Raw genomic sequence first — 25509 nt, 5'->3', positions numbered from 1 at the left:
TTGTGATAACGACATCTACTATTTCAAGTAATCAAAGCAAGAATAATGTATATGCAATACAATCAACAGAGGTTAATATCCATACAAATACAGTATATGTCAGACATGGGATAACTGACATGGGATGAGGAACATGGGAGGACAGAAATGGGATAACAGACATAGGATAACGGTCATAGGATAACAGACATGGGATAATGGACATGGGATGACGGAGATAGGATGACAGACATGGGATCTCCGATATGGGACAACAGATATGGGATAAAAGACATGGCAGGACGGAAATGGGATGACTGACACAGGGTAACAGACATAGAATAACTAGGCATCGAACTATATATTGGTTGAGAGGGAGTGTGAGGAAACAAACTTGTATAATCCCACCCCGTCTCTCTCATTAGCACAAAACAACAAGTTTTGTTTTTGCCGCGATGATGAAGAATACACTGTAATGTCCCTCTCTGCCTTTCCCGCACGAAGACGTAATCTGTTTTAAGTCTCTATTTAGTAGTTAATCAAGGTTGTAACAAACACCGTACAACATTCTCCAACAACGGCAAAAGAAACACTCCTCAAACTTAGTTTTGTTTTTTTTTGTTTTTTTTGTCAATTTTTGATTTATTATTGAGGCAACGTTCTTCAAATGCCTTAATTCTCTCTAGTGCATCAGCCCCCCCTCTGTTTAATTCCCTTATTCAGCCAATAACTGAATCCTTTAAGCCCAAACTACCAACAACAGGTTGAATGACAGAATCAATCGCCATCAGACGTCTGCGTGGCGCCTTCACTAAGCTCCGGGCATTAGCCGAACCCGAACAGCCACCCAGCTCAACTTGGTTCACTAAAACACTTTTGTCATTCTTGTTCATTTCACAGCAAAGCAGTTTCTAAGATAACATAACGAACACCAGAAGAACTGATCAGTCTCTAATTGATCAATTATTTGTGGGGAGATTATTCTGATGCTGTCAGTCATAAACAACTTTCAAATCAGTCATTGTCGTTTGAGGAGAAGGTTGGCGTGGCTGCAGCTGCGCAGGCGGCTGCAGCTGCGCAGACTTGGTGTCACTTTGGACTTGGTCTTTTATCATAAAAAACTTGTTTTCTTGTGATAAAGACATGATTTCTTTGTCACAAGAAAACACCAAAAATACAAAAATTCTTTTTTTATAAATATATTTTTTCAAATGTAAATATTATATTTTTATGAGGTTTTATGCTCCAAACTTTCTAATGATTTTTTTCTTCTTTTTTTATAATTATTAACCATCTCCTATTCTCCTCCACCAGGTGTTGTGTCTTTGTCTCAGGCTTTATGTTCCAGTGATGACTATTCAAACTCCCTGCTGCATCTGGACATCAGTAAAAACCCTGGAGTTCTGTCTGGAGAGGATGCTACAGTGAGTGACACCTAAAACATGGAAATAAACCAGCGTAAGAAAACAAATAAACCAAAAGTTCCCAGTTACTGCAAAAATAAACACCAGCATTAAGAAAAGCCACGTTAAAAGACTTTTTTAGAACTATATCAGAGCAGAACAACCACTTCCATAATTTTTCTTAACTTTATTTTTTACATTATGCAACATTTGCTATGAATATATAAAACTGTTGCACTCACTTTAACAGAACAACTGACTATGAATGTGGCAGATGAAGAATACCAGATTTCGACCACAAAATGATTCGAAAGCGCTTTTGGCTATAAGTTCAAGTATGGAGATGGTAATAAAAATGTCGGATATTCACATAGAAAATTATTCTAAAATATGTTTCTTTTTTAATGTACTTACATTTCTTGAAGATGGATATACAATTTCATGTCACTCTCTTACACAGGATTGTTTCGTACTGAATTGTTTTAATTAAAAGAAAAAGATTATTAGGTTACTTTTTCTATTTCTTTTTTTTTAATAACTAATTTGCATCGTCTGGGAAGTTTTTCAAACTATTATCTTAAGCCCCTGAGCCCTGAAGAATAAACAGAGTGAACTCCCCAACCCAAAAGTCTATGCAAATTTTGAGAGGTTCTGACCCTAATTTGCAAAACGGCTCAAGGTTTCAGAATAAACCACTTTTATTTAGATTTTTAATTTCTGTCTGCTGCTGATAACCTGTGTCTGCTGAGTTTTACTAAATAGAAGTAATGAAATAGAGAAAAAGAAAACAAAGCAGTGGCCTTCTAGGAATGAAGGTGAATTTGTTAGAAAGGTCTTCTCAGTCGTGCGTGTTTATAAAACATTGAGTTATTTTATAATGGTTATTTTAAATTTAACATATTTTCACATAAAGTATACATGGTAGATTGTGTTTCCTGCACATTTATTTTGTTAGTAGCACATTGCCAATAAAGTTTGGCTGAGTTATTTGTATGCTAACATAAATGCTAAGTGCCACATTAGCTTGGCTAAAATGTTAGCTTAAAACCAACAGCTTAAAACCTCAAATTTTAAATCAGCTGAAAAGCAAAGTTAGTTGAAAACTGATGTATATGAAGGTTAAAGGGTATATTAAACAAAAATGGTTAAAATGGCTAATTAAGCAATGCTAATGTTTAAGCCTTAAATTAGCTGATTTAGCTTTAAGAGAGCAGGAGTTTGATCATGTTACGCGATTCTAATAATAAGTGAAGGAAAAAAACAAAAATTCTGTAAAATGTATAAAAACTAAGAACTGTTGGGGAAAAAAAGCACAAGAAAAATTACAAATTAACTTTTGCTTTCATCAGTGTTCTTGTTTTCTATTTTGTCTTTTCCTACTTTACTTTTAAATTGTTTTAACTTTTGAATTGTTATTTTTTCGTTTTAAGATATTATTGTATGGTTCCTTAGACTGTTGTCATGTTAAGGCACCATATAAATAAATAAACTTTGACTTTAACTTAAAAAAAAATCTTCAGAAATATATGGAGAAAAAAAGTGTAACTACTAGAAATGTACATAGTGCAGAACCATCCAGTGCCCTGGATTTTTAAAGCAATTCAGACACCATACTCACTACTCTACTTTTTTTTTTTAAAACCGACTGCAATGTGATGCCTTTGATTTTCCAATGTAAAAACCTAGTAAATATGAACATTTTTGAAGAATATCTACGAATGTACTGCTCTGAAGATGAAAACTTTGATGTTTATGAAGTTAAATAAAAAAAAAAATGTTGCTTTTGCTTGAAAAATCGTCAAAACGCAATGCATTGTGGTCTATATTTGCCAATCTAGTGAGCATCATTTTTGGAGAGACTTCTCTGAATATTTTTCAATTTAAATTTCTAAAACTGTAGATTTAGACAGCTTGACAAACTAGCAAATTCACTTTATAGTGTACCAAATAAGGAGTAGTCAAGGAATTCAGAGATGACTTAAGTAACCGTTGTTACTTGGATGCAGAAACACATAAATTCACTGCAATTCCTAAAAATGTGAAATCAGCGTGTTTAGTTCTATTCTTGGGGCATATTTTTTGAAGCTAAATTTTTTTCCACAAAAGTTGTAATGCAATTTCTTGTGTGTCTCTTTATCTAGAACCTGTATCTATTCTTGGCTCAGCCCAACTGTTTGGTACATTTGGACCTGTCTGGGACCGACTGCACAGTGGACTCGGTATGCACTCACTGACTCTTTTTACTGTCACTACAGTCACCCAGCCCTGTCTGATCTCATCTCCAGGATAGGATTCAGGCCAAGAAACAGAATAAAAAAAAAGGACTAGTGTCCTGAATGCAAATTACCCATCATGCAAAACCTCACTTGACTTTTTTCAGAGCTTTGAGTGATGCTTGGAGCTTTAGCAGACGCTAAAATAGAGAAAAAGAAAATGGCCTCTTAGATATCTGGCACGAGGAGTGTTTTTGCTAAATGTTTTCTTTATCTCTGCAGGGAGGTGACTTTGTTACTGTGTCTATATTTAGTCAGTCTTTATGCCAGCATGATAAAACCGTGTTTTGCTGCTTTAGCAGATAGTCTAATAACTGACGGGGCTTTTACGGCTGTGGTTTTGGGTCTGTAGGACTAAATGTGTTCCTTCACAGCGAGTATTCAAAGCTCATGGGGAAACTTGAATGCTCAAAGTATTGAAGTCCCGATGCAGCAGCACTTCCCCAATCGGCGTTTCCGCCAGGCCCGCATGGATCTACAGACTCACTCATGCACCACACAGAGAAAAAAAAAATATTCAAAAATGGTGCAACACCTATTTTTGGAACGATCAATCAATCAAACTTTTAACGTTTATTAAAAGAAAAAGGTCATCTCGAGCTGGAAAGCCTCTGTCCTGGGAGGAGGTGTCAGCCGTGCACTCCCTGACAGCCGGTGACAGGCATTTGCTTTCATTGTTACAAGGGTGCTGAAGTCTCTGACAGGCATGTTGGGAGAATAACTTGGAACCGCACGTCAGTGCAACTGCGTGTCATTTGATAATTTAGAACATTCTCCTCTGAATATTTTTTGACACTGAATAAATTTAGTGGAAAAGTGAGCTTGTCTCTCAGGCAAACAATTCCACATCACTGAGGCTGGAAGTGTAGACGCTCTGTCGCTTTCCATTCTTCCCAAACTTAAGGAAAAAAATAAAGTAAAATTCAAGCTAATTTACTGTAAATATAAACTGGAAATCTTGGAAATGTATACAGAAGCTTCATAGGCTTCAAGGGACAATATATAGACGATGTATATGTCAAGTTGTTTTGGTACCTTGATGCTTATTTGTTTCTTTTGTGTTAATGTGCAGAATTTAATGAGTCAAAATGTACACAAAGTATAGTATGATTGAGTATGGGTAAAAAAGGGGATTTTTTTCCTACCAACTCCATTCACGAGCACTTTCACTGTCAGTTTATCATTTATTTACCTATTTTATTTAGTGTTTGTAAAAATCAAAAACAACCAACCTGCCAACCAACCAACCCACCCTACCCCTTATCCCCCAACCAACCCACCAACCATCCCTACTCAAAACCCACCAACCAACCCAACCCCCAACCAACCCACGAACCACCCCTACTTCCAACACACCAACCAACCGGCCAACCAACCCACCAACCACCCCCAGTCAAAACCAACCACACCTACTCCCAACACACCAACCAACCGGTCAACCAACCCACCAACCACACCTACCACCGACCAACCCACCAACCACCCCTACTCAAAACCAACCACACCTACTCCCAACACACCAACCCGCCAAGCAACCCACCAACCACCCCTACTCAAAACCCACCAACCAATAAAAACCCCCAACCTGCCAACCAACCACCCCTACCCCCAACCAACCCACCAACCGAACTCCAAACCCACTAACCAACCACCCCTACCCCCAACCAACCAACCACCCCAACTCGCTAACCAATCCACCCTACCCCCAACCCACCAACCAGCTCCACCAGCCAACCTACCAACCACCCCTACTCCCAACCCACCAACCACCCCTACTCCCAACGTACCAACCAACCCACCCAACTCCCCAATCAATCCTACCCTCAACCTACCCTAAGAGCAGCTCTACCCCCCAACAAGCCCAACTCCCAACCCGCTAACCCATCCACCTAATAAAATGAGTTTCAAGATTTTCTTTGGAGTAAGTCTTTAATGATTAACTGCACATCTTGTTTTAAACCTGCACTGATGTTTATTGGTCAATCTGTGTGATGGACCCCAATCAGAAAAGACTGCAGGAGAGCACGAGTTTAACCTTTACCGAGTGATGTTTTGCTGTTTTAAAGTTTTACAAAACATCAGAGTTTTTGGTCATGTTTTTCTCTACAATCATGTACATTTTTATTTTTGATGTCTATTTCATTACAAAATTCCATCCCTCTTTCATTTTTTAGGTAGTCACGTCTTACACTAGAAATGTGTTTTAATTTTAAAATATATAGAAAATGTTATGGTCATTTAAAACTGTTTTACGGTTTCTCAAATATATATTTTTATACAAAAAAGCTTCCAGATTCCAGTTGCACTTCCCTTTGGTCCTGCTATCTGGATTCAGCAATCTTTTCCCAGAAAAAAAAAAAAAACACATTCTGTACAGACTGGAACATTACTTGCACATTACCACACTATCTGCTGGAGTAAAGAAGCTTTAATCTTTCATCTGTGAGCCCGGCTCTCCAGTCAGGCTGCCAGCAAAACAGAAATGTAAAAGAAAGGCAAAATATTGAACACAAAAAAAGGCTCATTTTATCCCAAAATTTGTTTTTTTTGTTTTTTACATTCTTTCTTTTTATTACGGGTGTTTATTCAACATATCTTTGATAATTGACTGATGTTTTTCATTAAATGTGAAAAAAGCCACTTCAAATGAAGCTGGTTGGTGAGTAAATAAACGGAATAATGGATTTTACCACAATAAAGTGAATGGCAGTAGGTGTATGCTGCCAAACCCATACAAAAAACCAAAAGATTTCTTGCTTTTATTCATTTTAGGTTTTTGGACGTTAGAATTTCTAGACATTTTTTAGTTCATCACTTCAAAAGCTGCATTCAGAACAAGAGTTTCTCCTGAACCCATAAACACCTAGAAAGACGTCACTTTTCTGTTGGGATCAATTTGCTTGATTTTTGCTGGTTTCCCGTGTGCAGAGGCTGTTCATTGTCATGGTTTCAGCCGTTTCAGCCGTTTCAGCAGGCTGTCAGCGATGCTGGTGATTCGCCTGCGTTTTTAGCAGTGGGAGTGCTGACAGATGTTGTTGTTTTTGATACATATTTCACTGAGTGGTGCTTGAAGTGTTACTGTTCTAAGCAAGAAGTGAACATTCTTCTTCCAAAAAACTCAATTTTTGGTTTCAACACTAATAGAATATAGTCAATCGAGTAATTATATTACAGAGACCTGCAACTTGTGGCTTTTTTCATATAATTTTATGATTTTTTTTTTCTTTTAAAATTATTATTTTTTTAATGTGAACTTTTGAAACTTAATTCTCATTAAATGATGAATTTTTTTCTCACATTATTTTATTATCATCAAATTTTGACATATTTTTAAGACTAAATTTTTGTAAAATTACGATTTTCTTTCTTAATTTTATGACTTTGTTCTTGTAAAATTTTTGATTTTTCTCATTATGACATCCACAACATTTTTTTTTTTTTGTTTGTTTTTCTCATATTGTTCCAACTTTATTGGTTTTCAAGTATGTGTGTGGATAAACATCTGTTTGTTTGTTTGTAAGTATGCTAATGTTTTTATGACTTACATTTATTACTCAATTTATTTTTGGTTTTTATTAGTGTTTCTTGTGTTATGACTGTTATATACATATTTTATCTTATTCTTTTAATTATTTTTATTTTTTCTTAAACTCTTAACTATAATTATATTCTTTTAGGAACAATATGAATGAAGCACTGACCAGTGAGCACTTTTTAATTTTGTTGTACATGTGATAATGACTAATAATTCTACTCTATTCTATTCTATTCTATTCTATTCTATTCTATTCAATGATTATTTTTCTCGTAATTTTTCGACCATCTCATAAAATGTTGACTTTTCCCATATTAGGATTTTATTCTCATAAATGTTTATTTTTTTACGTCATTTTTAACAACTTTATTCACACAAAATTAAGACATTTTTTCTCATAATTTTACGACTTTCTCATAGAATGTTGACTTTTTACCATAAAATTAGAATGTTTTTTCCTTGTGAATTTTTGGCTCTGTAATACTGTTATGATTATATTCTTGTAAAATTACAAGTTTTTCCTAAATTCTATGACTTTGTTCCTGGAAATTAAGTTATTTTTCTAATATCACAACTTTCTCATAAATATTTGAGTTTTTCTTATATTGTTACAACTTTATTTGCGTTAAAATACAATTCTTTCTCTCATAATTTTATCTTTCTCATAAAATGTTGATTTCTTGAAATTCTTGTAATTTTATGATTTTATTCTCAAATGTTTTCTTTCATATTGTAGCGACTTTATCTATCCAAAATTACAACATTTTTTTCTCAAAATTTTACAACTTTTCTCATAAAATGTTTCCTTTTTACCATAAAATTCTGATCTTATCCTCACTGATTTTTGACTGTCGTTCCGTTACAACTATATTCTTTAAAATGACAACTTACAACTTCTCAAAATGTTATGACTTTATTTGCATTAAATTAAGATTTTATTCTTCATAATGTTGCAAACCTGAGGTCACGATGAGACACCACCACCACTTTATTTTGAGCCAGGAAAAACTCTGATTAAGCAGAGTTAGTGTATTTTATTTTGAAAGGTACATGAATGTGCTGCTTCAAAAAGAAAAATACGTAAAAATAGCTATACTGTAAATGTAAAAATAAATCGTCTTTAGAATTTAATCATTTTAAATATTCATCACTAACATGTCATAAATAAATAAGTTCTCAAAAATATAAATAAAGTGTTTTCTTGTAAAAGAGGAAGTGGGACTATGCGGCTGTCGGTCGTTGAGTCTGTAAGAAACAGAACCAAATAACTTATTTTTGCTTTAAAGTTTACAGACTCCTGGTATAGTAGAATTAAATCAAACTTTATTTCTTTAAAAAGGGCTTTTTATATTTTGAACAGCTGAAATTACTTTACAGGAAGAAGGTTTCAGGTTTGAATCCCAGCGGTGTCTGCTCTGCTCAGACATTGTTCTTCCTCTGCATGCATGACTTTTTCTCCTTTAGTTTCTACCAAAATAAAAAAGTTCATGTTGTTTGCTGACTCCAAACTCTCCCCCAGGAGTGAGCCACTGTTTTCTAACAAACAAGCAACCTCCTCTGGTGGCACTCTGCCTCTGAACCCCTCATGACGGCTGGAGTCGCTCCAGCAACCCCCATGACCCTCATTAGGAGAAGACGGTGAAGATAACGGCGTTGGTGGTAGAGAACATCGTCCTTCTGTAGAGAGACGAGCAGAGGAGAGATCCTCAACAGGCATTTAGGAATCGTCAAACTGTTATAAAAGAAAGTACAATTCAGATGTAGATTAGTTGTGTTTAAATAAGGCGTCCACCGTTACCAAGTATTTTGAATGAAGTTGAGTTTAAAGAAAATAGTAAAATTTAATAGTAATATTTGGTTTTGCCCCCCAGGAGCAAAATACATACATTTTCTTTAGTCATCATTTCTGTTTTGTGGTTTGCTTACACTCTGTCGACTAAACTTTATTTTAAGATTCCAAGAATTCCTCCTTAACTTGTGTTCTAAAAACTGGGAGAAAAGCAACACATTTCTTCACCAGAAAATAAAATGAGTGTTGTATCATTTAACAACGGCTTTTGTGTTGGGATTTGATAACCAATCAAATCTTAATTTGCTTTTTCTAATGATTTTTTGCCGTTTGATTCTCTATTTTAGAGAGTTTTCTTAAAAGTTTTTGTTAATTGTTTAACTTTTGAACGATCAGGGCCATCATAAAAAAGCAATTACTATATGAAAATGAATTTAACAAAAAGAAAATGTTAAAATTATGAGAACTCTGAAACTCTCATCCCCAAATCTTAGTTTTTTTTATTTTAGTCCGACAAAATCTAACATTTTACTAGAATAAAGTTGTAAAGTTATGAAAATGTAAAACTTTTACAAGAGTTAACTCATAGAATTATGAGAAAATAGTCAATATACTTTACAAAAATAAAGTTATAATTCTGTGTATTATAAGATAAAAGTAATACATTTATGAGACAAAAGTGTGAGAGACAGAGAGCAGTTACAACAATCATTTCACAAACACAAACATTTTCTTTAGTGAGTAACTTTGACTTATTATAAGATTATTGGAAAGAATTATCAGGAAACCGGGCCTTTTAGGAACACACTTCTTGACCCACAAGGAGGGAATTTCTCGAGAGCGCCTCGTTTACGCCGTGGGCAGTATAGTTGCAGAGCTCCAAATGCATTATGGGACATGTGATGAATGAAAGCCGAATGGAATCAACATAAATAGCTGAATTGATGGATTTGATTGATTCACAAAGCAGCCTTATTTTGAAAAACTGCAACTTTCCTTATAAAATTGTAATTTTTTTTTCTCATAATTTAAGTTTATTCTTGTAAAATTACAGCAGTTTTTTCTTAAATTACAAGTTTATCCTTCTGTACCTTTAGCTTTTTTTATTTTACAAGTTCATTTTTTAAAAGGCATCAACTTTTTTTCCGTTTTTACTCTCATAAAATTATACAATTTTTCAGTTTTTTACTCATAATTTTTACACGTTTTTTTCTCATACATTTTTCAACATTTTTTTTATAATTTTCGGACTTTGTTCTTGTAAATTGGCATTTTTTTTCCTCCATAGTTTTACGACCTTTTCCTCATACAATGTTGTCATTATACAAGTTTATTCTCATAAAATTACAACTTTTTCCCTCTAATTTTATAGCTTTATTCTCAAAATGTTAACTTCTTACTCATAATTTCACAAGTCTATTCTTAGATTTTCTTCCTTTTTTCATACTTTTTTTATCTTTAATCTCGTAACTTTGTACTTTTTTGTCTGATAGTTTTTCTACTTTATTCTTGTAAAATTATAACTTTTTTGCCCAAATTTTGCGACTTTACTTTTGCAAAATGTTGACTATTTATGCATAATTTTGAAAGTTTATTCTCAGATTTTCTACTGTTTTTTTTATCCTTTATTTTTATTTTATTCTCGTAAATTTACGACTTCTCTGTTTTACAACATTATTCTTGTAAAATGTTGACTTTTCATTCACAATTTTTTACAGCTTTTTTACTAAACAACCTTTTTTTTTCTTTTTAAGAAGTCTAGCCTACTATATTTTTCAAACATTTTTAATACTTTATTTTTTACTTAATGCTCATAAATGTACTAATTTTTTCTCGTATTTTTATTCTAATACAATTACAATTTTTAGCTTAATTTTACATCTCTATTCTATTGATATTTTTACTAATAATTTTTCAAGTTTATTATCATAGATTTTCAACTTTTTTTCATACTTTTTTAAGCTTTTTATTATAAATTTATTACTTTTTTGTTAAAGTTTTAAAACATAGCCTCGTACAATTACAACTTTTTTTGCCCTAATTTTAAGGCTTTAGTCTCTTAAAATGTTGACTTTTCATTCATAATTTTAAAAGTTTAGTCTCATAAGATTTTCAACTTTTTTTCATATTTTTATTCCTTTTTCCTAATGATTTCACAACTTCATTCTCATAAATATAAAACTTTTTTCGTATAGTTTTGCAACTTTATCTTAGTGAGATGTTTTGATTTTACAAGTTTTTTTTGTCATGAAATTGTAACTTTTATCTCTATGATTTTAAAAGTTTATTCTCTGAAATGTTCAACTATTTTCATGCTTTTTTTTACTTTATTCTTGTAAAATGACAACTTTCTTCTCATGAATTTACGACTTCGTTCTCATATATTCATGTATGTTTTTATTTCTCTGTGGCCCTCATCCTCCCTCTCACTTCCGTGTTGGCTTTATTGTGTTGTGTTATACAACGGTTCTAAAACAGGATGGCAGAGGCGTCTGTAAACAACCCTAAACATTTGTCTCCGGCAGCTGTTTGGGGCCTTGCTGCGAGGCTGCTGCGCTGACCTCTCCTACCTGAATCTCTCCAAGAACTCCTTCTCTCACAGGTAAGAAAAAAACACATTAAATAGATGTATCTCTACTTTTTCTTTGTGGGATGACTCAACTTAAAAGCTGTGGATTTTTTCCAGCCAGAAGGTGTGGAGATGAGCAACAACCATCACTGGTTTTCTGTTTCTTTAGGAAGCACGCCTTTTCATTCATGTTTGTGCAGTTTATCCTTTTCCTCCACGTGCACGTGCTAACACCTTGTCTCTCTGTTCTTTTTTTTGGTGGAAGAGTGTGTAGATGTGTGCAGGATGAATGTGCATCTCTGTTTACCTAGCTAGAAGGCATGAGCGCTTCCCGCTCACATCATGTCATGTCCCCCAGGAGCCCAGGAGCCTGCCTGCTCAGCACATTACATTACAGTATTACAGAGAGAGGGGGAGAAGTTGCTGAAAAATGAGACTAATTTTAGTCAGGAATTATTGTTTCAATCCCCAGGCTCCTGAGTCTGATCTTTTTTTTTTTTCCACTTGCTCTGTCTATTTATTTGTAAATCTCTGCGCCTTTGTTCCTCTTTAGCATTTGTCAGGAAGCACCTGCTGCTTCTTCTTCTCGCTCTTTTTCTCCTCATCCGTCTCGCGTTCCATTTTTTCTTCTTTCCAAAGTTCGACCCTCCTTCGGCCAGTCATCTGGCATCAACGCGACTCCGTTCTGCCGCCGTCGCCACATCGTAGTGACAACACGGAAGCTGAACCGAGCTGATAAGAACAGCCCGTGAATGTGGAACGGAGCGGTCCATTGTTCACCCGCCGCGGCGCACAGACATCTACAGATGTTTGCACTTTGAAGAGACAATGAGCGGCTGATGTCGACGGCGTAACGAGCTGCTGATACGACTCTCCAGACGCTGTAACACGAGAGACACGCTGACCCCGTGTCTGCTTATGCGACAAAGCTGTTGTTACTGCGGCGGCTCGGCAGCCTGTATGCTAATCATTACAAATGGGGCAAAAAAAAAAAGAGCGGCACACTGGGAGGTTATCGCTCCAGCAGTGACTGGGGCTCGTGATGCAGCTGCCTGCCTTTTCCCTTCTACCACCTTAGATTGCTTCTTATTATACGTTCTCGCTGTTTCCAATTCCTAGTAACAAATAACCTTTAGAGTCATCTTTTAAGTCTTTGAAAAAAAATGCATCCACGACCTCGAGCTGGTCATCATTAGCGCTCATTTTAGCGGCAAACTCCAACAATCAGTTCATGCACATAAAAGGCATGGAGGGCTCCCAGTGCAAAATGATTTTTTGAAGTGGATCCCAAATTGAAAGGGCTGAATGATTAATCATTATGCAGGTACATTACAGCTCTCATATCTCTGAAGCAGCTGTGCCAAACACATGGAGAGTGCAGCTTTTCCTGTAATGATTTATCCTCCCGGTGGGGGCAGGAATATTACAGATTTGTTCCTAAAGGCAAGCGGCATCTCTTTTGAAGGATATTGTTCCAAATATTCTGTAATTAATTTGTTCATTTCTGATGTGGGGGAATAAAAAAGAACCACCACAGACTTTCACTTTTAAAAACAAAAGGGTAAAATTAAGTAAATAAAGCAGCAAACTGCATTGTATGACCTACAGGTGGTACCCAACCCCCAACCCCCGCCCTGGCTATTGTCTGAATGGCTGCTATACACCCCTTAGGCTCCCCCTCTGCCCCAGTCAACGATGCTGGTGACAAAATTATGAAAAACAGCACTTTTTCCAAAAAAACTTTTTTTCTGTGTTTTTGTTTCCATAGCAACCATTTTATCTTTTGGTCACCTGGTGGGGACGAACAGGACGATGTAATTTTTAGAAGAATCGGCAAAAGTAAATTATTGGATTTCCTTAGCAACAAAGATTTTTGCTAACCACACCTGTATTCCAGTTGAAAAATGTGCTAGCTAAAGGATAACGCCACTTTTGCTAGCTTACCAAGCTAACGCCATTGAAAATCTAACTTCTAACTCCAACATTTTTTCCCCAAGTAGCTTTCCAATGATACTTGAGGAGTTAGGAGGCAATAGATCGAAGTTCCTTGAAGAGTGATTGTTTTTTGGAAATTATAAGAAAGCGGTCTCTTCCCAATGGGTCAGAGGTAAACAAAACTTCCGTTGTGGTTGAACACTTAAGCTGTGATGGCATGCATGTGAAATTTTGTGAATATTGCTTTAACAAAGTTTTTTTTTTTCCCATCACAGTTTGCCTCAAAATGGCGGGCAAGCAGTCTGTGACCATCCCATAATAATTTCAAAACTTCTTTTGGAAATCCTCAACATGTGTTTTTCCATTCATTTTTTTAGACAGAATCCACTACTGCAATGTCATCATTTTTATGATGTCATCACTTTTTTGGACACAGGGAGCTGTGGGACAAGAGAATATTTTGCTGAAGAATCATTAATTTTTTGTTTTTTTTGGGGAGGGGGACACCCCTTGGCAATGCGTGTTAAAGGGGCCACTTTCAGTAAAGTCTATGTAAACGCGTGTTGTGGGCTTCCGCGTTCAATACTCTTGCGTTAATGCGTAGCTGCACACATTTCTAAGACAGTTTTTGGGAACGTTGAACAAAACGTGCAGCCACTGAAAGCACCCCCAATCAGGGACTTGGATTTTGTATCGACGTATGAGTAGTGTCCCTTTTGATTCACGTAAGTGATAACCTCTTGATAATTGATCATGAAGGAAAAAGTAATTATTACTGTTTTTTGTTGTCCGCAATTACGTCTTCTAGTTTTTGATTTATGGAAAAAGAGCTGTAGAAGAAAAAGCCCGGAGCAAGGTTCATGAGATTTGGACCGCTTTGACATTTTGCACCAATCCTCTTGCAGCTTTGGGTTGGAGACATGTATCGACATGTTCTAGTACTGGTTAGTAAAAGTCCTGTGAACACCATGGTCAAAATGTGCGTTCAGGAATGCTCACTTAGTGCTAGTGTGAATGTAGCTTAAGGCCAAATCTGAATTCTTCACCTACCGCTCTGGGTTGTCCCTACCCCTCCAGTAGGGGCAATTTTAGGGGTAGGGGTCTTAGTTATTTTAGGGGATAGGCATAGCAGCGGAGGGCTCTGTATGCGTCTTGTAATACTATGCATATCGCAATATATCCCAAGCAGTACAATTTTTCACTTTTTTTTTTTTTTTTTTAAGAGTATGACCGCTTCACTCGTTCGTATTAGAGTCTGTTATGAAGCACTGAAATCCACATTTTTACATGATACTGGCAGCAACGTGGTACAGAGTTTGGGTTTGGTACCCATCCCTAGTAAAAATGAAGTAGTACACGTCTCATAACAACAAAAACTGCGATGCTGACTGAACATTTAAACTGGTTCTCGTGAGATCTTGTTTTGGTTGCGGTGTAGAGCAGATTAAAGAGGTTAAGTTTGCTGCCAACTAGTGGTTGGAGTGTAGGTGGAAAACAAAAACAAAACACTAAAGGACGTTCAAGATATTGTCTTGTCAACATTTTAAATCGATAAAAGTATTGCCAAAACGAAATATTGCGATATGTCGCCAAATCAATTAAAGTTATAAAAGAAATGTTTTTACATGTTTTCCAATTGCTGGCAGCTACGGGTTACCATAGATGACCGGCGAATAATGATGACATCATTGTCCAAATTTAATGACACAATTTTCCAAGAAGGTAGGGGAGGAATTTGGATTCGGACTTAGAGTTACTATTTTTCCCCCTGCTTGTTTTTCTCTGCACTGTCACTCATCACTTCTTTTTTTTCATTCTGGAGACCCCCCTCTGCTGAATAACTTGGACGCTTCAGGTGGGAGTGAGAAGTGGGAGAAACAAGATCTAAATATGCATCTGAAGTCGTGCGCTACAACGGGGAGAATACTGGACAAACATGCAGGAAAACTCTCCCCCCTTTTAATGACGGGCTCTTTTAAAGTGTTTACCAAGCAGATGGACGGATGATTTGTCACCTTTTCAAGCAATGGCACTTCAGGCTGTAAAAAGCTTCACAATGTTTCCCTAATACTGACCTGGATATCACATCCAGCATCTGTTTCATTTATCTCCCCCACCCACCACCTCTCACTCATTCTTTTTTTTTTTTTCTAATTCTATCTTCCACTCCTCCAGCCTGAAAGAGCTCAATCTTTGACGCCTCTTCTTACTTTAGCACCCTTCAGTTCTCTTCTCTGTAATTCCTTTCCAGGAAGGCGAGAGACTCTCTACCAACGTTCCGCCAGTTCTTCAGTTCGGCATTCAGCCTGACCCATGTTAGCCTGGCCTCTATGAAGGTCCCTCCTGATTCACTAAGGTGAGTCGCTCAGAACATGTGGCTTTTTGTTGTCAATTTAAAGTCTTCTTAACCCCAGATTGTTTGAAATAAGCAAAACATGAAGCAAACAAGTATTTGACCCCTTGTTGATTTGGTAAGTTTGCCCACCTTTTAAAAACTTGACAGTCTGTCATCTTTATGGTAATGTCATTTAATCAATGAAAGATAGAAAATCACAAAGAAACAAACATTTATTTATTCACATTCAGTGAAAAAAGTATGTGAACCCTCTTGTAGCAAAACCCTTATTAGCATCCAGTACGTTTCTTGAAGCTGATGAGCAGGCTTCTGCACATATCAGGAGGAATTTTGGTCCGCTCTTCTTTGCAAATGACTTCTAAATCCGTCAGATTTGGTGGCTGTTGCTTAGCAACTCTAAGCTTCAGCTCTCTCTTTAGGTTTTCTATAGGATTGAGGTCCAAAGACTGGGCTGGTCAACCCAATGACCTTGAAATGCTACTTTTTTAGCCATTCCTTGGTTGGCTTGGTTGCATATTTTCAGTCAGGGGTGTCAAACTTATTTTGGTTCAGCCGTCTGATCTCAAGTGGGCCGGACCAGTAACATAATAGCAAAATAAGCATAACTTGTTATCTGTAGCTTTATTTTGTTTTATTTTTCTCAATTGGAAAAATAAATGAACCAACATAGTAGCGTAATCATTTATTATTGTAATTATTAGTATTAGAGCTGCTATTATTATTATTATTATTATCTTTTTGACAACATTTTGGTAATTGTGATGTTACGCCATATAATTTTTATAGGAACTATAGCGGTGAGGCTGGCAGGAACCTAACTTCATTTTACCCAGACGTAGCGCGCCCTTGTGAAGAAATGTAGTGCATTTCTTGATCACTTCTTATGCTGGTATTTCTTTTCCTTTGCTTCCCCTAGTGGCAGAATTGCGCATTGCGGTCATTTCTTTAAATAAACAAAACTCAGGAATGGGCTAGAAACTTGCTTTTTTTTCAACATCCTTTTATTTTTTTTTCTCTTCATGACTGGGCCGGATTAAACCATCTGAAGGGCCGGATGTTTGACATCCCTGTTTTGGGTCATTATACTGGTGAAAGACCCGTTCAGGACCCCACAAGACAGCGTGCCAAACTTTTTTTTCACGTTTTTTTATCTTCACTGGTGTCTGTGGCAGACATAAAATCCTTTCCACCTTTTTCCACCTTTGTTAAAAGAGGGATCACACATCAGTATAAGGGTGGGGTCATCTGGACCCCATAAGAAAGCACAAGAGTTGAGGAGGGAATGAGGTACATGGGTCCGACTATCTTCCCACCAAAATGGTGAAGTAGTCTTGTGCAGAAAAATACCCCCAAACCATGATGTTTGCACCTCCATGCTTGACAGTGCATTCATTCACTGCAAAAGTAATGCACAAAAAAAACGTAAAAGTTATTTGTTGTTGAGGTTAGGAGTCTTTATGGCCTTAGTCTGAGCCCATAGTATCTGGCTGTGACGAAGAGGCTGAGACATGTGGATCCACTCTTTTAATAGAGATATGGCGAGCAGGTAAGTACAAGGCAGAATTGTGGTCAGGAATGAGGCAAGGGCCAAACATGGGAGCGAGGCAGGAGGGCTACAGGTACAGGCAAATGTCAAAACACGGAGAGGCGATAAACGAAGTAATCGGACTGAATACTATGGAAAATGAGACTTCGCACAGAACTGGGTGGCGAGCAGGAATATAAACAATATACAGATGACAATGAGGAACAACTGGTGAAGACGAGCGGAAGTGAGCAAAGGCAGTCAGCACTCTAGAGAGGGCTCCCTCTGGTGGTTGGAAGAGGACATGATAGGTTGGCGAAACAAAGTCCTATTTTGATACTTTTGTAACATTTAAAAAAATGAACACATTTGGTGAACAGATATGAATTTCTGTTTCTATTTTTCATTTATTAATTGACTTTTAGCATATTATGATGTCATATTTCCAGACGCAATTATTAATTTCTCCACCATGGTTAATTTTCAGTTGGCATTTGATTCATGAAACTCAACAACTTTTCCGAAGTGTTTAGACATGTGCAGAAGATGTTTTCTTCCAGCAAAAGGCCAGTTTTGACATTTTGAAGTGATCTGTGGGAAACGAGGCCCATCTTTTCTCGCTTCACACATAAATCAATGTCAGTGTCAGACACGGTTGTAATGAAGGCACCAAAGCACCCGCTGACGGCCAAGGGGCAAACCGAGTCGATATATAAAGAGGTCACATTCTTGCATCCAGCTGTGCTTCCTACTGGAATGCCGTGCTGTCACAGCAGATAGGGTCTTTATTATGATCAGATATCAAAGAGTACTTTAGAATAGTTAAGTGGACTGAAAAAAGAAAAAAAGTGGTTTTCATAATTTTATTCCAAATGCCGGGAGGAAAGAGACAATCAGTCCAATTTTTTAGCCTTTCTGCTTAAAACACGGGTAATGTGGTTGAACCCATTTTTGAAAATGCAGCGTCATAGATGAGCCGTTTGATTCTGCAGAAATCTGGGTCAATAATTTTAAGGTCTCAGCTGCAAAGTACAGACATGCTCTTTATACTGTTGTATTCAAGCAACTCGAAAACAAACAATCCATGCTCTCTCGCAGTCAAATGTGTCTTTATTGTGCTTTATGATGAGCTCTACTCCCCGGGCCGGTGTAAAAATAGCACAGACGGAGCTCTGAAAATGGATCAGAGCAGATTATGTGATCGGCGAATGCCTAAAATTAAAGTCAGGATGTGTTTATGGAGAGCAGGAAAATCAATAGATCAGCACAGACGGTGCACAACAGAGCACAGCTTTGTAACCGCATCCTCTGCCAGTCTGCACTGTCCATATAGAAGATATCGATGAGTCAGGTTTTCACCAACATTACGCTGACTCTGCTGCTCAGACTTTCACGGCGTCACCTGTTACGGCTAAAATGGTAACTCAATCACTGCCCCTTCATCTGACAAGTCCCCGGACAGGAAGCTTCCACTGAGCTGACAAAAGAGAGAGTAATAAAAGATGAATGCCCCACACTCTCACCGAGCGGCTGCAAATGCTCAAATATAATCTGATTTTTTTTGTTTTTTTTCCACTGAGGCTGAAATTTGAGGCAAGATTTTGGAGCTGACAACTACAACCACAATTAAAAACTACATGCAAACTGAAGAAGGCAGAAAAACAAATCTGTAGAGAGGCTCAATATTTAATCACTTTTAGTTTTCTTTTTAAAAATTTCTTCTAGAAAGTAAAGCAGCTCATATTATAACTATGTTAAGCTGATATTTTGGGTTTTTTGTTTACCACATTTTTGTAGTACAAGTCGCACCGGAGTATAGGTCGCACCAGAGTGTAGGTCGCACAGGAGTATAGGTCTCACTGGAGTATAGGTCTCACTGGAGTATAGGTCTCACTGGAGTATAGGTCTCACTGGAGTATAGGTCGCACCGGAGTATAGGTCGCACAGGAGTATAGGTCGCACAGGAATGAATCAGCTTGAACTGACCACTTTTGGGACAGTACCATGTTTAAATAAAAGCTAAACTTTCTGTCACTCATGGATTTGGAGCTGGGGCCTTTATTGATCAGGTCCTCAAAATGAATTTACCAAAAACTGGATAGATTCTTGAGCTGCATCACACCGGGTCAGTAAAAGATACAGAGAACTGTTTGGTCAGAAACTAACATTTTCTCTCGGTTTTAACATGAAAACTTTTTTTGAAAACCACCCTTGAAGACGAATGACAAAAAAACCTCAATCAACCCATGAAAACCAAAAGAAACGTAATAAAAAAAAATCTCTGGATGTCTAAAGTGAATGATAGTCAGCCTTGTAATAACTGAACTGATTTGACATAAAAAGAAAAGAGCCATGTTTTCTGCTGAAAGCTTAAATTGGATGTTACATTTTTAATCACAGAGAATTAAAATCAAAGCCAAATGTAAGTTGTTTATTCAAATGAAATATTGAAAAAAAGGAATAAAAGCATAAAAAATGTTTTTGTTTGTACCAGAGAAGAGCAGAAAGTTGTTTGTGGTAGATTTTTTACAGACATTTTGACCCATCTGTGATGTCCTTCTTTGTGCTGTCCAACTGCAAGATCTTTCAGCTTTACCCATTACTTCCCCTTTCTTGCTATCAAAAAAGAACTAACTCACTGGTTTTAAAAATAAACTGTGATAATACAGCAGGTAAGGGTCTACTGCCAAGGGCCCTTCATATTTAAATGCTGTTTTCCACAGTACTTTGGAGTCTAATGCATAACATCCTTCAGGGAATAAGAGGGCGTCCGCCTTCACCCTCAGCGGAGCCGCTCAAAACACAGATCTGCATGTTTTTCACGATCATTAAAGTAGTTTTTAACCCTCGCTCCGATCATCTTCTGATCTGTTTTAAAAGCGTTTCCAGTGATCTTTTAACTATGATTTTAGTTTTTAGGCAAAATAAAAAAAAAATCCTGTCTTTTTCTAGGACATAGTTTCTGTAGAGCGGCAGGAGTTCATTAGAAATTCACCTCTGATGATTTGTGTGTTATGGACGTATGGTTCGGACCCCCTCCACATCAGTTTTTTAAGTTTTGGGTGTCTCCATCTCGACATTTTTTGACCTTCTGGCTGTTCCCATTAAATCAGGGGTCCCCAACCTCCGGGCCATAAACTGGTACCGATCCAGGGCCCCTTGGTACTGGGCCACAGACAGAGACAAATGTAAAGCTAGTCATGGGTCCTCAACCCATGGGATGCGGACCGTTACCTGTACCAGTTCCACATCAGGTATTGCGTCCCGAGGGTTGGGGCCCACTGATTTAATGGGAGCGCCCCGCATGACAAAACGACGACGACTTTGGGACACCCAAAACGTCCAAAACTGACATTAAGGAGGACATTTATGTCCATATATGATGAGTTGGGGGTAACAATGTGTAAATTCAAGATTCACATGCTTGGTATGACCATAGCTCTATGAAAAGCCTCTGCTCTGACTGACCTGTGGTGACATTTGTGCTGAGTCATCTCAAGTAAAAAACTGCGTTCCCCAACAGTGATAAACGGACAATCGCCATTTGAGTTTGTCTGCGAAGCGTCACCCCCAGCTGGTTTCAACCCGCAGCCCAAAACTAGAATCAATAGAGAAACGAGGGCAGCCAGCAGTGGAGATGCTTGTGCTGCTGCATGATGGACTCCAGCCAAAATGCATTGAGTGGACTCCCCACTTAGAGCTTCTCCCCATTATCCCCTCATGGTGCACAACTCCTAACTGTACACAAGCTGCAAGGACAACACACCCAACAGGACTTCAGAGTCTCAGCTGAGCTTGTGTGTATGTGTTCTCAAAAAAAAAAAAAAAATCTCCCCAATGAATATTGAAGGCTTTGGAGGTGACTTAGTGAGCTGTGAATCTTCTTTGTAAGCTCCTTTGCTCTAATCTTTTAAGATGGCTCTAAAACTTTAAGGTGTACACAGGAGAATGCGGGACAGTGGGGGGTGGGGATCGGATGTTTGATCTTGTTAAAATTTTTGGAGGCATGAAAACTTCCGTCTTTATTTACTCGTCACTTTGCTGCCTGATGATTTTTGTTCTCGTCTGTTAGCCTTCTCCTGTCATTCTTTGGCTGCTGACACTTCAGCTGCTTGTGTTTCCCTTCAGGGCTCTGTTCCTGGGTCTGTCCAATAACCCTCATATCTCCGATTTACACCTGGACATCAGCAGCTGTGAGGTACCGCACTTTCCACACATTTTTATTTGCTTTTGGCAAATTCGCTCGAGCTTCACAGATTAGCACTTCTGGTTATCCCACCATGTTCCGCCCTTTTCTTGTCGTCCTCGCACAGCTCAGGTCAGCGGGTGCTGGGGTGATTCAAGAGCTGTTTCCTCGGGTTTCATGCGTGGGAACGTTAGACATCTCCGATAATGGTAAGAATATCAGTCTAGTTGTACACTTTCTGACCACAATCTTTTCGGTCCAGTCAAGCAGCAGTGGCTGTGCCGAACAGTTGGATACTTTTTCGTTTTTCAATATTTTACCTCTATATAATTTTTATTTTTCTGTTTTTTTCTGGTATTTTTTTTTTTTCACTACAAGTCTAAAACCAGAGTAAATGTTTTTTTTTTCTTGCTTATGAACATAAATATATATTTGAAAAAATAGAAGTGTTAAACTTTAACGTTGATCAGCTCTGTCTCACCCACAGAAATAGAAACTGCAAAGATAAAGTTGATCTTTTTAGGGCAGACTGGCTTAAGAATAATGTAGGAAGCATTATTACATGATGCAGTGAATTATTTTGACAGCACGGAAAAGCAGAAATGATTACTATAATAGACATATTGGAATTTCCTCAATTCACCACAGAGGTTTAGAAATAGAATCGGTAAATTTCCGACTTGTTCAGTTTTGTGTCAGATTTAGGCCATTCAAATGAGCATTTGGCAAAAAAGCAGAGGCATTTGCATTTTCAGTCCAAAAATATTTCTATACATGAGGCATAAGTGTGTAATCAAAGCTTAGACGGTTTTAAGGCAAAAACACATTATCAACATGAAAAAGTCCATTATTGTAATATTAATGAAATAAAATTTAATCAGAAAGACAATCTTAGTTTTTATTGGACTTTTTAAAAATAAATGTTTACAATATTGTTCTTTGGGAAACTCGGAAGAACAATTCCTTTTCTTAAAACTGTAATGACAAAATAAAACTTTCACATTTCCACAAATATATTCAATTGATTACTTGTTTGAATGCTTTACAGCATTCAAACTAAAGTGCTTCTCCTGTGCCTTTCCATTCGTTTTTTGAGAAGCAAAAACTAAACCACACGTTTTAACGATTTCAGTAATCTTGGTGTCAAAATATGCCCCATAGGAAATTAATGAGAATTTGCTAAAATCCTTCAAAAACGTTGTGCCCTTTGAAACTTGTGAACTTTCGCATACTTTCAGCTAGAGCCACCTTTTAAACTTGAAAATAGTCAGCAACTACTTGGTTTTTAGGGAAATATTGGATTTAGCTTTTCATTAGCAATGCACTAGCTTTTTTTTTGGCTAATTTAGACATTTTACCAGTTTTTTAGGTTGAATTGCAGGTTAGCTTTTATTTTAGCTAGCTGTTTTTGGCTAATTTAGATAAAATGATAAAATATTTTCAAAATTGGAAAATTTTCCAGATTTTATATAGTATTTTATTAACTAATATTTTAGTATTATGCAACATGTTTTGGCAAAATTACAATTTTTTTACCAGTTTTTTAGGATAATTTGGAGCTTAGCTAATGCGTTAGCTTTATGCTAGCTGTTCATGCCAATTTAGACATTTTTCCACGTTTTAGGCTAATTTGGCTTTTAGCTAATATTTTAGCTAGCTTTCGATTTCAGCATTTTCAGCTATAAGCTTCATCAGTTTTAGCTAGCTATCAGTTTAAGCATCTTCAGCATCCTCAACAGCCACATTCGGCTTACAGCGTTCAGATTAGCATTTATTACCTGATTTCACAGACAATATTACTGCTTCTTAAAAATGTCACCGTTTGGAGTTTTTTGTGGAAAAAAACATTTCTTAGTTTTAATGTTTAATACATTATAATCTTTAAAAAAAGACTCAATTCATCCATGCATTAAAAAACAAACTTAATTCAGTGTGTATTTATCTATTTTTTTAGAAACATTTTATTTCCTCTCAGACATTTTTTTTTTTATGTTGGCTGTTTATTATGCAAATGAGATGATTTCTATAATGTCTGAAAACAGAGTTTTTGTGTGGATTTATCTAAGCATCACCTATGCAAACACAAAGCTGCATGAAATTGCACAAACCTATTATGTATTGAACTGTATTGGAGGTTCTGCCTGTATTGAAGCAGCAGCCTCAATGCCACCCAATTCAATATCTCCACTTTGGAGATACTGCATTAGAAAATGTGGTTCATTCTATATTGTTCCAACTATTAAAATGAAAAGTGTGAATTGCATTTCAAACCCAATATACCAACGTCCTGAAGTCAGCCAGGTTCTATGACCTTCCCAGTATCCATAATTTATGCTGACCGTGAATAGTTAATATCATTTTCATCAAAGCGTCTCTTTGTTTCTCTTTTTGCTCTTTTTAAGTAAACAATCTCCAATAACGTTAGATATCTAAAACCTATTTTTAAATTTAATTTATCAAATAGCTTTTTTCATTTTTAGATGCTGAGAAATTCTACTTTTTATTTCCTTGACATTACAAATCATCCATCCTTTAGCCTATTTTTTTTTTTTTTTTTTTTTTTTTTAAGATGGTTTGGGGTGAGAAGGCGTTAGTTTGGAAAAACATTTTTTCTTTTTAATTTTGTGGGTACGTGTGATTTTCTTCCAAAAGGATTCTTAGGAGAAAAGATATCGTTCCGAGTCAATAATATTCACACCTGACAGATTGAATTAGCCACTACTTTAACTGGTGTGCAGCCCAGAACTGGTGTTCATCCAAGTTTTATGTTGTTGAAATGTGACTCTTTCCAGTGTGTATAGCTACCTAATATCCTGTTTTTTTTAATTAAAGATTAACTCTATGAGGCATTTACAGTATAGTATAAGTCGGAGCAGCCAAAAAATGCATAATAAAGGAAAAAAAATGAAGTATAAGTTGCACTTTTGGGAAAAATGTGAACAACAATAATAAACAAAAACATGTATGATGTATTTATGCCTCACTGCCATAAAACATTGATGCTCATTTAGCTTCATAAAACATAGGAAGAATCTTTTAGCGAAGCATATGAACAATTGATCAGATAACATAAATAACATGCTAACAAATCAGCTAAACTCTTTATATCACTTTAAATTAATAAGTTGATAGAATTCTTCATCCTCTGTGTCGCTTTTGAACAATTCCACCAAGTCTGCATGGTCCATAGTTCCCTCTAGATCAGGGGTGTCAAGTTCAAATGCACAAGGGGCCAAAATCCAAAACAGATCTTAGGTCGGCAACAGGATAAATATTTATTTAAAACACACTAACTTAATTTGTAAAACTTTAAAAACATATTTTTTTAACATAACCATGAATAATAAAAAGGCAGAAATATTTTTCCAGAATAAATCAACTTAAACCTCAAATAACTTTCAATATTTTACACTCTGTAAATTATATATGTTGTCAAAATTATACAAGTTAGCAATAAATGCAAGATAACATTGGGCCATTAATAACAATAAAATAAAATGATCTGGCCGGATATGATTACCCAGAGGGCCGAATCCGGCCCCCGGCCCTCGATCTCTGACATGTGCTCTAGACTGTCACTTCCCACTACTAGCTCATGTACAAAGTTATGGTGAGGAATTAACATTGTAATATACTTAAATGCTCAAAAAGTGGATTTTACATGATATAAGCCCTTTAAAATGTGCCTAAGCATGATTTTCATTGAGAGTAAGTTAGCATTTAGGCTTTAATTTGGTCAAATTAAAATAAGCTGTTTTTGGCTAATCTAGACATTTTTTTTTGTCTAATTTTGATTTTAGCCTAATTTTAGTCAAACGTCATATGTTTTACATTTCCTTTTGTCCCATATATTCTCTTTATTCCTGCATCTACCCAAGATTTCAGATTAGGGAAATATTAGACTTTAAAAAAGAAATTCTTTAGGCAAATTTGTAGTTTAGTTAATATTTTAGCATAAT

General features: G+C 36.5%; 1 protein-coding gene across 1 annotated transcript in view; it reads left to right on the top strand.

Annotated features, from left to right (window-relative positions):
• The window catches only part of carmil3 (capping protein regulator and myosin 1 linker 3), a gene marked incomplete at its 3' end in the record, with an annotated part of 127718 nt that overhangs the window by 67766 nt on the left and 34443 nt on the right, over window positions 1–25509 (top strand). Inside the window, exons 13-18 of the mRNA XM_024274320.1 lie at window positions 1294–1403; window positions 3524–3601; window positions 11505–11581; window positions 15735–15839; window positions 21493–21562; window positions 21678–21759. Coding sequence (XP_024130088.1) covers window positions 1294–1403; window positions 3524–3601; window positions 11505–11581; window positions 15735–15839; window positions 21493–21562; window positions 21678–21759 — 522 coding nt within the window. The remainder of the gene's footprint in view (window positions 1–1293; window positions 1404–3523; window positions 3602–11504; window positions 11582–15734; window positions 15840–21492; window positions 21563–21677; window positions 21760–25509) is intronic.

This window comes from Oryzias melastigma, linkage group LG17 (assembly GCF_002922805.2).
Source record: "Oryzias melastigma strain HK-1 linkage group LG17, ASM292280v2, whole genome shotgun sequence".
Lineage (NCBI taxonomy): Eukaryota > Metazoa > Chordata > Actinopteri > Beloniformes > Adrianichthyidae > Oryzias > Oryzias melastigma.
The sequence above is the reverse complement of the archived record's forward strand: the minus strand, read 5'-3'. Positions and strand labels throughout refer to the sequence as shown.